The 17,459-nt window shown below is 38.3% G+C and overlaps 1 protein-coding gene across 1 annotated transcript; it reads left to right on the top strand.

The window, feature by feature from the left end:
• The first annotated feature begins 9,384 nt into the window (after window positions 1–9,384).
• On the top strand, window positions 9,385–12,630 carry zgc:162730 (uncharacterized protein LOC564559 homolog). Its single transcript, XM_063906557.1, has 2 exons — window positions 9,385–9,638; window positions 10,243–12,630. The coding sequence occupies exons 1-2, from the start codon at window positions 9,609–9,611 to the stop codon at window positions 11,467–11,469; spliced, it is 1,257 nt and encodes a 418-aa protein (XP_063762627.1). The 5' UTR covers window positions 9,385–9,608; the 3' UTR covers window positions 11,470–12,630.
• Window positions 12,631–17,459: the final 4,829 nt, after the last annotated feature.

The raw sequence follows: 17,459 nt of genomic DNA, 5'->3' as shown, positions 1-17,459 counted from the left end.
GTGAAATACCCTGAAACCAGTAAAGCAGACTATCAGCTATCTGATTATCCATCAATTCAAAGGAAGCCTTACTGGCATTACATTTTGATGTAAAATCATGTTACCAAAGCATACACATTAACAAAGAGGAGCACATTACAATAAATGCATTAATAAAAGAATATTAAGGAAATTCACTACTTTAAAAAACTAATGTCAGAAACAAAGTGAGAAGAACTTTCACTTAACATCGAGTGTATTGAAGTGTGTAAAAATAAGGGAGAAACAAAGCATAAATACATTTCCTTATGACAGTCATAATCTCCCGGCAGCACCTCAAGAGACATGTTTACGAGAGTGTGAGTAAACTTGGCTCATGGATAAAAAAGACAGGACATTCTGGGGATTTTTTTATTTAAATTGCTCTGTTTTTATACGTGCTTTGGCCCTCTATAAGAAAATGACTTCCGATAAATGTATCTTTAATTATTACCAATAAACTCAGATATGCACGTTTATTTAATTAGGGAAAACAATTGAAAAATAATGTTTATAATTGCTGTATATGGTTTTCAACGATGCATTTTACATTCAAGATCATTTTAGAAATATACTGGAAGGGGCAAAATAATCAGGTCAAACTCAGATAACTGTGTGTGCAGACATAAAATATTATTATGCAAAGGAAACTCAATATTACACTATTAAAACTATTGTTTCACTGGAAGCTGTTAGATAATATATTCATCTGTTTCCTCTGCTCTTTTTGTCAACTTCTCACAAGAAATACAAATCTTATCCCAGAGGGGTTTTTAAGATGCATAGAGTTTGATTTCAGGCATTAATGAGGCGACTTCATAATAAAGAAATTCTGAAACTTAACAAGCTCCCACTATAATGTGACAATCATGGCACAGTTGATGTATAATGCTAATGTTCTTTTGGTTTAAAGGGACGTTATCATCTAATTTAGTTTAAAAACAGTAAGCAGTTTTCCCCCGAGCCCTCATTGTAGTTGAGAACATTTTGTTTCATTTGTTTCATTTTCCGTCTGTGGCTTCCAGTCTATCCCTCCCCCCCTCATTCTTCTGCAACCTGGCCCCATTTCCATGTGAGAAGGAAGAGGGCCAGTTTTCTGGAAAAAATGGGAAGGGAAATGGAGGAGGGAGAAACAGCCGGAGTTTTGAGAAATAGTAGAACTTCAGAGAATTTGTGTAGCGTCTCAGTGGGAGGTGACACACATGGTCGGGGGTAAACAAAGTGAATAGTCGATGGATGGATGCAAGTAAAAAGGAAACAAAAAGTTAGAAACAGACTAGCTATTCTACTATTTAATATTATATTCAAACTGTATTGCTTAAGACTGAAAAGTTTATGAGAGGAAAGGTTGAAGTTTTGGAAACTCTCCCATTAGACTGCAGGTCAATGATTTCCTGTAACTGGAAAAATGTGTTTCCTGGCACAATACAGATAAACACAGTGTACAACTACTATTGTCCTCTTCCGTTTCTGGACTGAAAACCAGCCAACGTGCAAATTTCCCATTAAGTCATAATTAATAGTACTTCTTGCTGGTACTGTGGTCTTTGTAGATCTTTATGGACTCAGTTTTGCTTACTGAAATAGCCTTAGACAAAGATACATGTCTGACTTTTATTTAACTGCAATCTTTATTGTGTAACCGCAACGTATTTCCTTTACCCCCGGTAGACAACATTCATTTGCACTGAAATCTGACCGTGTCCTTCCAGCTTTGGCCAAACAACAACATGATTAAATAGTACCAAAAATAACACGCTGAGTTCTTGCCTAGTGGACACAGGAGGACACCTGGATGGCAGCCACAGAGCCAGCCTGCTTCGTCTGTGGTACAGAATCAGGGGTCAGCGCAGCGGGAAACACCTCCTCACTGAGTGAGTCATAATGTAGCAACGCATGTAGATATCTACTGACAACACACTGTGGTGACCTTGAACTAAGGGAGAACCTGCTGAACATACACAAACAAGCACACTCACTCAGAGGGGAGGGTCACCAACTTGCTGATAAAGCATTAAGGGTGCCAACATACTGATGTTTTTGAAGGATAGCTCAGTATTTCAATCAGTATGAAAACCACACTGATGGTGTTTTTTGAATGTATGCACTTGGTGGCATTTGCACAGCTGCATTTACTCTGTTTCACTTGTTACATAAAAAAGCAACTCATCAACTTCAAAGCCTACATAATTATACATGAAATTATGAAGACACATACATGTACCTTAGCTGTTAGTAGGCTTTCTCAGTCAACAACAACTGTTTAACCACAAGTACATCCAAATAACTTAGCTAAAGCTGGCTAAATTAGAACATAAATATAGTACATAAAATAGTACAAGTAGGGCTAAGACATCTTAAATGATTTAATTATGAGTTATGTATAGTGTTGCACTTGTTGCAATACTCCCCCTTGCAACACGACCAAGATAATGTCCTCTTGCACAAGGAGTTGAGTCTCATAATTCCCTCTTTTCTCTAACTCACTTTCTGTCTTGATCTTAGTCCGACTTCACAGGTAAAATAAGGAACTAAAGGAAGGATTGCCAAATGTTTGCTGCATCCACATGACTTGACGCTTTAAATCGAGTTAGGACAGATTTTTTACTTTCTGCAGCATTTTTAGGAACGTCCACAATGTTAAAAAATGTGGATGTATTTGTCGTGGGATCAGAAAAAACCCACTGCAGAATTAGATCTGTTTTGTGCCACAATCCTTTACTGTGAGTGGAAGGGTTATGGCATAAAGCTGATGTGAGATTTTTTTTTAAGTGCCTGTTTGTTCCTGAGAGGGAAAAAACTTCACACTGAGAAATTTGTTTGGGATGTAGATGAGAAATGTATAACTCTGTGGAGAAAACCCCCACCCTCATGCACATACATACAAACACACAGCCCAGATTTCCCTCGGTTACTAGAATCCACCTCTTCTGTCTCACCTGAAGCAAAAAAACAACTCGCTGAAAAGCACAAGCGTTAATTCTAACAGTAGCCTGAATTGCTTTTGCAGCTGTCATGGTAAGAATTCAGCATTTAATTTGAGTTACTGCCATATCTTTTTGAACATCTGTCTTTTGACAGTTTGGCCTACAGCAGAAATTCCTCCAAAACCACTGATAGAGGAAGCAGGGCAGATATTTCCTCATTAGTGCTCACACAAGCAGTGAGAGCATTAAATTAAACACTTAATATTCTGAAATGAATACGCTTGTCACACTCATATTATATTTGCATAATTTGTGAAAGTGTTGTCTGCCAAGGACTTGCAACACTATATTCTGTCTCACAAATACATACTGTTAGAAAAAGTACAACATTTAATCTCTAAATTGGCTTTATGTAAGAGACACAGGCCTACCGCAGTTTACTGGAAGCTGTTCTATTACTTTTTTGGAGTGAATTGTTTTGAGTTATTAGCTTCATCATGCCGGGTCCCGCCTTGAGATGAAACACTCCAAAAACAAGACTAACCAGTTCAGTGTCATGCTGCTGTGTGACACACGCTACACTTTTGTGCTGTGTGCATCTTTAACCCCTTCAGTTAAGTCAGACAAACTCCTCAGAACAGCAGTCACTGACCGTGGCAAAGCTTCAAGCCAAACATAAAGGTGACCTCATTGGTCAAATGTATACTTGTTTATGTAATGTTTGTTTAAATAATTCTACAATATGTTATTCATTTAAAACTTATCATTGATAACAAACCTGTTATGTCTTAGTGAAATCATGTAAAATCAGGTAGAGTTAAGAAATAGAAAGTAGGTATAGGCTAAAATTGGAGAATACGACCTGAGTCAAAGTACTTGTTTTTAAATCCTCTTAAGCATCATTGATTTACCATATTAATCAAGCAGGTTTTATAACCCCACATTCCTCATTGATCACATACCTTTCAAACACAAGACAGTTATTAAACATATATGTATAACAGGAAGTAATAGAAATGAATGTGCAAAGTGGGAGGAAGGACCCCCGGAAATAGAGTTTGTAAATGTTTGATTTGAAGGGTCATTACAATTCTTTAGAAAGGAAAACACCAGTGGATGACTGTCCAATGACTGTTTCATGTCTTCTTTGTTGCCCCTTAATGCTGACACATAACAAAAAACTATTTGGAGAAGTCATCTCTTTTTTTACCAGCTAGATTACTGGTAATGTCTCTCGTAATTTACCCTGCGTATGGACGGATGTGTACATAGAGAGAAGCAATTATTACAACATATGGGGATTTCTCAACATCTCCAACACCCTGATATAGCATACCGCCACAGAGACAAATGCGCTGCTTTATTTTATCCAACAAAATGTATGGATTTGTCTGTTTGTAATGTGGCTGCAACACCTCCCCTGTAAGACACAATGTTTACACTGAAGCTTAAACTGAAATCCTGTCCTCCCAGAGTTATTTGGTCCTTGGATTAAGGACTACTTCTCTTCTAGTCAAGTGACCCTCAGAGTTGCGCATGTCTTTGCACATTCGCAATGCATTGTGCTTTAGTGTGTGTCGAGTGAATGACTTCCAAAGTCCACAGTCCCTATCAAATTATCCAACAGACATGCTTATCTGTTACATGACATATATAAGATAAAGATGGAGACACTGTGTACCTGCCTCTCCAAATATACTGTATGTATTTTGAAAGGCAGGTACTTTCCCCGGCTGTAACGTCAACACGGGCGCCTGACCAATTTAAACCACTGACGCACTTTCTCTACTCACTCCTAGTGCTCCCATCTCTCCTCTTCCTCCAACTTTTTCCCTTATCCTGATGAATCAACTTTTAAATTCACAGGCATGCGCAGCTTGGTCAAATCACATATCTGTGCTGGCAAACCTGCTACACGGCTGTTGCTAAGAAACTGTTGAACTCTTGCCTGCTAATGTGTGCAATGTTTGGCATGTCACCATAGCGATGTTGCGGAGGGCTGGGTTAAATATTTGCAAAGAATCACTTATTAGAGGCGCTGGTCAAAACTGTATCTGTAGGGGGGCTTTATGAGAAAGCCTGGGATGAATGGATAAAGTAAATGAAACAAAAGCAAAAGTAATAGAATCTAAAGAGAAACCATTTATTCAAATCTAAATTGGATAAAGTAATGTTTGATGTGTTTGTCATCACTATTGAATTTGTTTCAGCGTACTCGAAACCTCAGCAGCTCTCTGGATTCATTTCTGCATCTTGACCTCACCTGGCTAAAACCATGTGCCATATGATGATGACTCTGCAGTTTTGTTTGCCATCCAGGGTGAGTCAGATCCAAAAAGTCCCTAAGTCCTTTCAGGGATGAATAGCATGAGTTGTGTCTTTAGAAAGGAATCCTTTGGGGATAAAAAATATACTCTTTATCAAATAAAACTCTGCTTCAGTGTTGCTGATATAAAAGTGTTATATTCATGATGGCAGATGCAGTTCAGGAGAAATAATTCATTTGTTTTTTGGCACCACAACACAATTGATCGCTTCTATAAAAATCTATACTATTGTGTATTATGAATTCAAACCTTTTCTGACGTTTCTGCTGTCAACCAAAAATCTAGTATCCTTATGGAGTTAGATGTAAACGCAGATGCTACAGGCTTGATAAGGGTAAACACAGGTCTAGTTAATGATCCATCGATACAGCTTAGTGACATTACGCACTCACAGTTCACAGAAGCCCTGAAGGCTCACTACAGGGCTGTGGGGTATATTTTGTATGAAGCTTCTCCTAAAGTTTCACATTTACTGAAAATACATAATACCAATTTCCTTTATGTGCATGCCAGTTAGTAGCAAAACAAAAATGACATCCACGGTTTTTTTTTTGTACTTGAAAATGTTCATACTGGAGATTAAAGAGAGCATCAATTTTAATCATTTGGAATATGTCACAGCAAGATAACTGATTTAATTGTATGCTACAGAATAATAAGAGAGGGAACTTGTGTTAGAAAATTAAATGATCAATCATGACAGGATGCTTTTTAGGCTCTGAAGTCTGGGCTTTTCCAGCAGACAAATGACAAAATTAACAATTACATGACAAACATATATTACATAAGGTGCGATACATGTTTTCTTAATAAAACATTTATGTTTAAGATTGTTAATGCTGAGCCCCTTAACCATTTTCCAAGTTCTCTAAGATCTTACTTATGGATTAGTGAGATCTTTGCATCCTACTGCATTCATTTCTTTTATTACACATTGTCTCTAGGTTTTACACATTCACTAATTCTATTAGATTTCTGATGCAGCGTTGTGCGATCAAGCCCCAACATGTTAGAAAGCTACATGTACTCTTGCATGTCACTTCAGAAAAACCCCAGTGGAAAACCTGGCATATACTGTAGCACTCGCTCACTTAGTCACCAAAGGGGGAAAAAAAGGAAAAAACAACAACACAACAACCTGGAATCCACCGTCAGCAGGAATGCTTCTTCAGGCTTGTGTTTGTGTGAGCATGTGTGTGTGCCCCTCCCTGTTAGAGTGACTTTCCATGCAACTGAGGCAAGAAACAGAATAGAAACAAGTATAGTGAGGTTACCACAACACACATGCATACTCCCTGAAATACTGTCACAGCAGCCATTTTCTTACCTTACCCCAATACCAATTTATCTGTCTTCCAGGTGAGAAAGTTAAAAGAGGTACAAGAAATACTAAAAGGAAGGGCATTTGGAATTTTTCCACACCCTTAATACAGCCCTAAAATATACTTTCCAAAGTATGTAATGCTGTCAGATTTATAGTTGGGCAAGTAATTTTTATCTTGCTGCATTTATTAATAGCTGAACATGAGAGGCCTGTTTGGCTTCCATCGGCGTGTCTGTCCATCTGTCTGAGTTAGAGGGCTGTGAGTTGGGATGAACTCTATGCTCACTGGAAGATTCTGACATGGAGATCCTTATAATTGAGTATCCCTATGAAAGCATATTAAGAATGAATGCTACATTAAATCATAAAAATAGAACCCAACCATGAGAAACAAAAAACAAATGGTATTTAAAAAACGAAATGCTCTCATGTAACTTTTGACATGAACACATGTGGGGATACACTTAGACAAGAAGTGAGAACAGTATGGCGAGAACATACGGTAGATGTGTTCTGGCGGGGGATTGTATTGAAACTATGGTCTCATATATCTCTCTTTAAGCGGGAAGATACTTAGTATGTCTACAACATTTAATTGGGTGTTTTACTTAATTTAATATTGCTCATTTTGTGAGACTGTTTCTTTTAAGTTTAGTAGAGTTGTGATCTGTGGATACTTTCTTTTCAAAGATAAAACAGACTCATTGTTTAACAGAAAATCTTTCGTTTTTAACATATGTGTTTTTTGCAAATGATCAAATGTTTGAATCACACACAATCTAATATGAACTGCTAGAGCTACATATTTTTAGGACAATGTTTATTTTCATTTTGACTAAGTGAGGTATTTCTTATTGTTGTATTGATACTGTATTGTTGTATGTATATTTTTTAATATACTGCGAGTAAAACAAATGTGCATCCAAATCTTTGTCGTCATGCCTCGAACAACATATCATGACATGTTATGTTGTATTGTATTGTATTTTTTTTTTCGTTCTGTTTTTCAAACAATGCCTTGTAAGACAAATTATTAGATGTAAAATAAGGTCTTGTATCATGGGCCTCAAGCAAACATTAAGCAAAAAAAATCAACAGCTACATTTCCACAAGACAAATGTTTCAGATCATGTTGTACTAGTTGTGTAAATTTCACTGTGCCTTCTGAAGTTTGATGATCCGTGTGAATTTCGGCCTGAACTTGAATGTGGTGTTTTTTTTGGTGACACCCTTTTTTCGCTTAGCCATCAGTTTTACACAGATTTTCAGTACTTGCACAACAATTATTATCATGTGAAGCCGTCATTTCCAGGACTGTATATGACTCATGAGTGGGTGAAAGAAAATTGTGTAGTCTCCCGATTAGCCGACATTAGCACGAGAAAAGAAAACGGAAGTTGATAACATTCCTCACACACATCAGATAATTATGTTTATATTTATTGGAGTTTCACTAGGTCAGGAAGGTTTCTTTCTTACTCATCGCTCTGCTTTGCTCGCCCCCCATTTTACCACATCTCACGGCTAAATGTAATTAATCTCTTCTGTATTTATCAAATTCTGATTTCATGAATGAAACACAAAGCCAAGCGAGTCAATAGCTCTGCTCAGATTATAAAGCTATTTCAAGCTGTATAATTGATTTATTGTGCTATAAGCGTATATTTATAGGCCACAATATCAGAGTTTAGATATGAAAGTCAGGGGGCTCTGTATGAACACAGCCTTTGTGATGTGTTTATCGAGGAAATGACCTTGAATGTGTGTATTAAATAGTACCTTACAAAACAACACACTTTTTACTGTAATATGGTGTTCAGCTGCTCGCTTCTCTGAAGTCCTATGAGAAAGAAAACAAAAAGACTGCCGCAACACTCACCATAGAAACTAGATCTACTTTTAGAAACTAAAACACACTGACATAAACTTCTGGTAATAACATCAGACAAGTTGAATATGGTGTGCTGTGAGCCATACATATTCTTCCTTGGCATGGTTAAAAAACAAAGTATTGAAATGATGGTCGAAGGAATGCTAGAAGATCATGTTATTTCTGACGTAAAAACAGCAGATGAGGGATGATTCTCTTTAGATTGTTTGGGCCTGGTGTTTATTTTTACTCACGTCTATCTTATTTTCAGCCCAAAGGTTTCTGATTTCTGCTAATCAATACTCCTGTTGGTTGAGTTCTGATAACTGTTGGACTTTTTCAGTGCTTTGGTTGACTATTTGATGCCCCAATCACAACCGAAACCAAAGTAAATAAGAGGAAATATAGGTGCATGATTTCCGTCAAACAATAGGGTTCAGTGATTCCCTCTGCGGGTAACAATGCTAAGAAAATGTACAGTACGTGATCAGGGACAAGATGATTTATTACACTTCCTGAAAACCCACCATTAGTCATAGGAATGTATATACTGTAAATATATGCCTGTATATGAGTGTTCAAATGTTTGCTACGGAAAAGCCAGCTTAACTTGTTGATGTGGAATGACACAGTGTACTGGTTTAAACAAACAGCCTTATTTGCCTCCAACAACTAGGGGCTTCAGATTCAGAAACATTTCACACAGCTGGAATAATGTATGACTCTGCAGGAAATCTCTAAATGAACATACAGATTAAGAATAAACATAGGAAAAACAAGTGTGTGCTATAGGCCTAGCTGGAGAGCATGCATGAGAGCTATGTAAATAAGCCACTTTGCTTTCACAAGCCTACAAAACTGAAGCATTTCACACAGCTATAGCTAAAAATACAGTTTTCTTTCTTTCTTTTTTTTTTTTGTTGTTTTAGCACCCGCCCTCTGAGCTCACTGAAACTTGAGGCGGAGGGATGGTCATCCGGGAACATAGCAGTGGAAACTCCTCCTAGTTCTGGGGGAGGGGTTTTCTGAGGCAAATAAAGCCAGAGCACAAATCTAACTTGACTAAAGTCTTGACACAGGTATCAAACCGTCAATCCTGGATCACAGCTGAATCTTCTTCTTTTCGGCCAAAGGGATACAGCATGTCCGAAATGATTGACATCTTAACGAAGGTGAGTCGAAGGTTAGGAATTTTGTTTTGGAAAAAGTTGGACAGTCAGCTCTGTAACTCCTCTCCACAAGTGTTTGTTTATTCTTGGGCATGTGTAGTCCTCCGTGAATCACTGATTTGACAGTGAATTCCTTTTGAACCAAGCTTAGTCACAGAGAATTTCTTCAGTTTGAATAAATATTTAAGATAGGAGAGACAAGTGTGTTTGTTTCTTAAGTTTCAAACCTCCACTCTGAGTATTCATGAGGAACAGAAAAAATAAATTGTCAAAAACTGAAATTATCTACGTTTTATTTGTATTTTGTAATGAAATTGGCAGATGAAACGTTTACTGATGTACAGTTTATTTTAGTGACTTTATGTTTTTGTTCTGTTGTCTACTTTCTTTAAGAAACAAAAAGAAATCCTAAATATAATTTAATTCCGGATTAAGTTATCTTTTCTTGAAATAAATACTCTAAATAGACGGTTTTGTAGGAAATAGGTTAACACTGAAAAATGATAGTATGATATATTGCTTTAAAATGAAAAATGATAGTACGATATATTGCTTTAAAATGAGTAATAAAGGCCTGTATAGTTACTATGTCAATCTTCTGTAACAGAACCTTATGAAACTGGCCCTGGATGAAGCCTTGCTTCCGAAACAATCTCAAATCAAAGCCCCGGGTCAGAGTCGGCTGCACCGGTCAGCCTCCTTCTTCTCTCCCCCCTCCCCTCCTCCCTCCTCGAGCCACAGCTTGAGCACCGAGCATGTTAACCATAACGACAACGGCAGCCCTTTCTGGTCCTCCAACATCTGGAGCCAGGGCCCTGAATCCAATCCGAAACAGCCCCCCTTCAGGCCTGACCGCTCCATGAGCCTGACCGAGTCCAGCAGCAGCCTGCTCTCCTCCTACAGAAAGCTGTCTAACCTGGACACTTTTCCCTCTGCTACCACTGTGGCTCCACCGCCCGGATTTCCTCCCTCATCCAACCTCCAACCCCAGGTTCAACAAATGGTGGCCCCTAATCGTTACAAGACGGAGCTGTGCCGTGGCTTCCAGGAGACTGGCTGCTGCAAGTATGGCACTAAGTGCCAGTTTGCCCATGGTGAGGCAGAGCTGCGTGGACTGTTCCGCCACCCCAAGTACAAGACAGAGCCCTGCAGAACCTTCTACAACTTCGGTTACTGCCCCTACGGCTCACGCTGCCACTTTATCCATGAGGACAAAATCAGTGGAGGTCCGTTAACATCCAAATTCCAGAATGAACAGCAACCAACTTCTGGTGGTCAGAATCCACGCCACCAGCTGCGCCAAAGTGTCAGCTTTGCTGGGTTCCTGGGCCCTTCACGCAGCTCTCCTCCTTCATCATTCCTCTCATCCTTCAATGATCCTAATCTGGGCTTCAGCCGTGCTCCGTCTGTTTCCCCACCTCCCGCTGACCTCCTCTCCCCAGTGTTTGGTGACTCCTTGCAGCGGGAGCCAACAGCATTCCAGTTTGGCAACCATCAGACCCGTGCCAGCACCGGAGACATCCACAACATTCCTGTCATCATGGAGCCAAAGGCATCACGCTGTGTGTGTGGCCATGGAAATAACTTTAATGGCAACAACAACAGAGTCTTCAACAGCATTGAGGATGGGCACAAGCAGGATATGCCGTTTTCTGGTCCTGGAGGCCAATCAGGATTCATGAAGCCTGCTGGCCTCCAGCGTTTTTCCTCCGAGGACTCCCTGGAGGACAGCTACAGCAGCAGCAGTGGAGGTTCCAGTGGAACCGAGTCTCCAACATTAGACGCAGCCAGTAAGAGGCTCACTGTGTTTGAGCGTCTGTCCCTGTCCGACTAAAGGGATGAAAAAGGGAAGGAGCTGCAGACAACTGTTAACAGCGCTTATTTATCTGAACTTTCTGCAGAGCCAGATCTGATCAGGACAAGTCAATTTTTGAAACAATAACACTTAAAGTTCTTAATTAAGTTAAAATGGAACTTGACTTGGGAAAACTACACATGATGAGATGATTTTAGTACCCAAATGTTATCAAGACTATTTTTATACTTAAAAATATTATGTAGCTTATTCGACCTATGTATGTGGTCTTCCATAAAAATGAACTCCTCTGCAGGTCTTGACAATGGCAGTAAATATTCTGGTTTGTACTTAAATCTGTAGTGATCAAAACGGCTTATCTTTAGTGAATAATTAATTACTACGCCTTAAAGATTCTCCCTGCCTCATAGGCTATTTACTCTTGGTGCCAAAAACAGTATGTTTGATTCAGTAGCCTTAATCAGTGAGACCTGACATGTGTCATTGATGCCATTTTATCTGTGATATGCACTTTACAGCTAATCCAAATGGGAGAAACTGTCAAGTCTCCCAGTAGCATTCAACCAAAGCTTCATACTTCATTCTGCTGTGTGTGTGTAAAGTGTGTGTGTGTGTGTGTGTGTGTGTGTGTGTGTGTGTGTGTGTGTGTGTGTGTGTGTGTGTGTGTGTGTGTGTGTGTGTGTGGTTGTGGGTGTATGCATGTAACCATGTCATTTTCCTGAGACCTGGGGTGCAAGCATGTATAAGTTGCAGAATGCTGAAAGATCAAAGTGTAATACCAGCAAAATGTATGTCAGAGTTTAGATTTAAATATCTGTATACTGACGTACTTTACAAGATTTATTATGTAAAAAATTCTGTTATCTTTTCTAGTTTGTAAATTGCACCCCATCATTAATTGTCCCGTTTATTTGACAACCTGGTTCAGGGACTTTAAAACCACAGTATTCCTTTTGGTTATTGGTATCCTTGTGTTGTTTAACTTAAACTAATATATTTATTATGATATTTATTTGTGTCTAAAGAAAAAAAATGTATTTTGTACTTATTTATGGAGAAATATTTCATTGCTGTGAAATACCAATGTGAGAAAAAAGCAGTAAAAAAAATAAAACCTTATATTTTTAATTGCCTGAAAGAGACAAAACTATTTCTGAATAAAGAAATGAATGTATGCTATTTTTGACTCCAATGTGTTATTCAGAAAGCTGATTTTGCTCGCAAATATATATATAAGCCAGTTACATACCTAAAGGATTATTCAATAATTATAATGTGCATCTTCACATAAACAGTTTAGTACCTTTTGAGGGTTTTTTAAGGATAATTAGGTGTAAAGTTTGAGTTATCCTTTTCCCTAAATATGGGATGTTATCAATGCTAACAGCAATTGAATTGATGCTTGTACAGTCAACAAAATTGGCCCTATCTCGTAAGCAGTAAATAGTTGCACAAACACTTTAAATAAATAAATGTTCAACCTACTAAGGAACTTCTTTTACGCCACTTTTCAATAAATGGCTGAAGATTCATTATTTTAAATGAACCTATTTTGCATGAAAACCTAATAGTAAATATGAACAAAATATGTATGTCAGCTTCAAACTTCAAACTAGTATTATATCCATAAGACTCATTAACTTCTGATAGTTCAGAATATCTCTGTCTTTTTAAATACATACAACACTTGCTATTACATACCTTGTTTTCTGTTAGAGGTTATAAACACAGAAACCGAAAGAAGCATGGATGTGGAACTAAGAGCCTCCCTCTTCTGTGTTTTATGACATACTGTATCTTTGTTGTGTATACAATAGACTACAGCATTTGGATCAACTCAAGTCTAGGGCCACATACACATGATCACACTGCTTTCTAATTATCAGGTAAAAGATACTGCAAATTAGTGTAAAAATACTTTTCGATCAAACAATTACAAATAGGATGTGACAGAAAACATATGTTTCAATAAAGTCCTGCAGTACACATTGAATGTCAGGTCCAACACAATAAAGGGTCCAGTTGAGGTACCAGTGTTCACATGCAAAAAAATGATTGATTGAGAAATTTAAAATAATATGGACAATGCAGACACTTGATATTTCCAAAACCTAGTATTTAGGCCAGACGGACTGTGGTAAGGTTGACCAGTAACAAAAGTTACTACAAAATGAAATGGGAGAACCAGTCAATGCCACATTAAAATTGATTAAATGTCAGTGACACTAAAATAAATCTAGATCTTGGTCAAATGTACACAATTTTGTATGTACAGTTGTATGTACAATGTACAGTTTCTTAAAGAAAGCAGCCCTCACTTAACATTATTACTGATCCAAATCCCTGTGAGGCAGCATCATTGCAAGATTATCATGCAATTTAGTGATCTTGGAAAAAAAACACAGAAAAAAATGTCTGTGTAACCACCTGGGTCGCAATTCACATGTGGTTAACGCCTGAAGTAGTCTACCTGGCCACAGAATTAGGATGACTCCACTTTGGTCATTGACTGATAAGTCATCCAACTTATCCATCGGTTCTTGAGTAAAACAATAGGGATTAATGAGGGGAAATCCCAAATACTGTATCTAGATTTATAAACGTATATAATGAGGTATAATATTGTCAAAAGGGCTGACAAAAAACACTGGCACTTTATCACCAACGAATGCAAAACATGTTTTCACCGTCATATCTGACATATTTTATGTAACACATTCAACCAGTCAACAGTTAAACTATTTACATGATGCTATGTACAACACAACCTGTAGAAAAAGCAATGGGATTACTCATAGTGTTCTCTTTTCACTGGAAATTTCCAGCTGGTGTCATCTCCAGCTCTCAACCAATTGATTGATTGCCCTCTGTTTCCTGAGCTGAATTGCCAATGCTCAAAGCCAAAGGAGAGGAACTTTTATGGACATGGGATTGTGTAAGGCTCGTTTACAAGTTAAGCAGAAGTTCATGAAAACCCACTGTTGCAATTTCCCCTCTACACTCCCAGTGTGATCTTGTGTTGAGCAACCCTCAACCACAGCCACCACCCTGCACATGCTGCCAAAGCACTGGATTCTGTGTAACAATATGGAAATAGAGCAAAATATTTGCCACAGTAATGATGTCTGAGAAACAGACACAAACAAAAGAGAATTCAGACATTGAGAAACTTGTTGCCTCTGTCTAAAATGTGTTTGAAACATCAAAGTGGAGTATTATGGTTGTGATTTTAAGCAGATGACGTAACAAAAGACATTTGCGTTAACAGGTCTGGACAGTGCAGGTTTTTTAGAAGAATACAAATGATTTCAAATCTGTTCAATCTGAGGGCAGGAATTTTCAGATAGGATGTGAACTTTAAAGAACTTCACATCCTAAGGGAGAGATTTGTTTTCTATATAAAATGCTATTCTAGGGTTGCTTCTTAATAACTTTTATGACTGTATCTTATTCTTAAAATGACAAACATATATGTCTGGGTTTTATACCTAAGCTGTCTGGCCTGGTTAAATGAACTCTCAAAATGTAACCCGTTGGTTCTGGTTAATTTGGCTTGGTTTCAACACAGTCATTGGCTTTTCTCCACACAAACTCTGGTGTGGTTCTTTGGTTGTGAGAACATATGGTGGTCCAACCACAGGATTGTGTGATAGGGGATACTGGTGACATTCATTCCACAGCTGTTACTGCCCAAATTAAAATAAGCACATTTTTCACAATTTGTGAACTGCATTCATCCCTGATAATTTGTTCACCACGGTAAAGTGTAATCATGTAAGAATTAGTGCGGATCTTTTCCACAGGGCTTGATAATAGGTTTAAACAAAGGCGTGCTGGTCTATACTTTGGAAGTTCCTTTATCAAAGTGAGTTTTTAAAAAGGTGAGGTGATCATTTTTTTCCAAAACACATTGCAACAATTTCCCCTTTTCTAAGATTGTGGCCAGTATACATCTTCCGTTTTACTTTTGTACTAAGGTCATTTCAATGGAATACCAACCCAAATACATTATTAACAAAGCATGCAACCTTTTGCAGGGGAATAATTAACCAAAAATATTATGTATACAGACACAAAAACAAGGCCTACACATTGTGGGTGCAAAAGAAACTTATCACACCACATTATCCTCCACTACCATATTGAGGCATATGCATTTGTGTCCTGTCTACACCACCATGGAAATTATATGCTGTGTGTGTGTGTAGATAGAATCGGAGGATGAAACCCTCTCTAGTCACATACATGCACACAGCAGAGCACACACAGTGAAATTGGTCCTCTGCATTTAACCCATCCTAGTACTAGGAGCAGTGGGCAGCTATTGTGCAGCGCCCAGGGAGCAATGGGGAGGGGGGATTGGAGGTGTCCGGTGCCTTGCTCAAGGGCACCACAGCAGGGCCTAGGAGGTGAACTGGGACCTCTCCAAGTAGCAGTCCAACTGAAAAGTTCCTGCTGAAGTTTTAAAACAAAAATGTAATTGAATAATGTTAAATATACTGGTTGAGCTGCTTTAAATAAAGTATATACGGGACACTGGTTTAGATTTTTGTAATGACTTGATTTCAGCTTTGGCCACCACAGTGCATTGTGTCTTGTTCCCCCTTGGACCAATGGCAGGATGTGTTGCTATGGAGATGGACAATGACCGAAAAGTGTAAACAGCAAAGACAAAACGAAGTGGATCAGAGTGTGTTTGTGTGTTCGCAAATAATAACGTCAAAGCATGTTTTTTTCAGACCACAGTGGTTAAAGTTCACCAGACTCCAAAGCCCTGACCTGACAAAATACTGTAGAGCTGCGGTTTGATTTGTTTTGTTCTCCGTCAAACTAACTTAATGATCAATATGTAAAAAATTATTCATTTCACTATAAACCATGTTTGTTAATATGGTTTAACAACATCTCAACCTCATTATTCAACCACTGCAACAGTTCATTCACTTAACAACAGTCTAACATCACCACCATCTTTAGCAGGAACTGTTAATGATCAACCACAAAGCTGCTGCTGCTGTCAAAACTCTCTTTACCAAAGTCACCTGATCCTGAGCCCTGTGCACACACACACACACACACACACACACACACACACACACACACACACACACACACACACACACACACACACACACACACACACACACACACACACACACACACACACACACCCCTGACACTTTAGAGATAAAGTTCAAACCTAGATGGAGATATATTAGAGAAATTCATGAATGATTATGTAGTCTAAAGGTGAATAAGAGACTGATAGATACCTTATCGTTAGAAACTTGAGCAACAGTTACAAAAGGACAAATCCTTAAGGCTTAACTGCTAATAATGAATAGCTGAGAGGTTGTTGAGAAGAGACAAATAGAGCTATCTGAGGGTAGGTAGGAATTTCAAGGTCCCAGCATTGGTTAAAAACTCCCTAAAAAAGGTGGTGAAAAGTGTAAATAGTTTTTTTTGCTATAGGTACAAATAGACGTATCGGTCAGCAATCTTCTTTCAAACTGGCTGCTGGTCACGCCAAATCTATTGGAACTTCTGAACCTTAAGCAATCAGCAGTCAAGATTGGATAAATCATGCCGAGACAATAGTCACATTCCAACCTGCAAAATCTACATATGTGTGTGAATGCTTTCATGCGTATATACTCAAGCACAGTCAGGTTCTAGCCAAGACTTTTTTTTTTTTTCATAGCTGCTTTGAAACCTCTCCTTCCCTCTGTGCCTCTCGTTCTGTCATAACCTGCAGATTAAGCATTATGGTTGAGTAATCTTTCAACCCCAAACCTTCGTCAACCATTCATAGCGTGACGGAGAATGTTATGTAACTTCTGCTTTGCTAACTAGGTCATGGAAAGCACTAGCTCTTTTTTTTTCTTGGAAAAGATCAAACCTGAGAGGTTATTGCACCTTTAAATACTTGGAAACTGGTCATTTGAGTTTTGTCCCAATACCCCCCTTAACAATCGCTCTTCATTGTATTCTCATGCAGTTTGGAGTGG

Source organism: Eleginops maclovinus, chromosome 18, assembly GCF_036324505.1.
Source record: "Eleginops maclovinus isolate JMC-PN-2008 ecotype Puerto Natales chromosome 18, JC_Emac_rtc_rv5, whole genome shotgun sequence".
In the NCBI taxonomy this organism is placed as follows: Eukaryota; Metazoa; Chordata; class Actinopteri; order Perciformes; family Eleginopidae; genus Eleginops; species Eleginops maclovinus.
The sequence above is the reverse complement of the archived record's forward strand: the minus strand, read 5'-3'. Positions and strand labels throughout refer to the sequence as shown.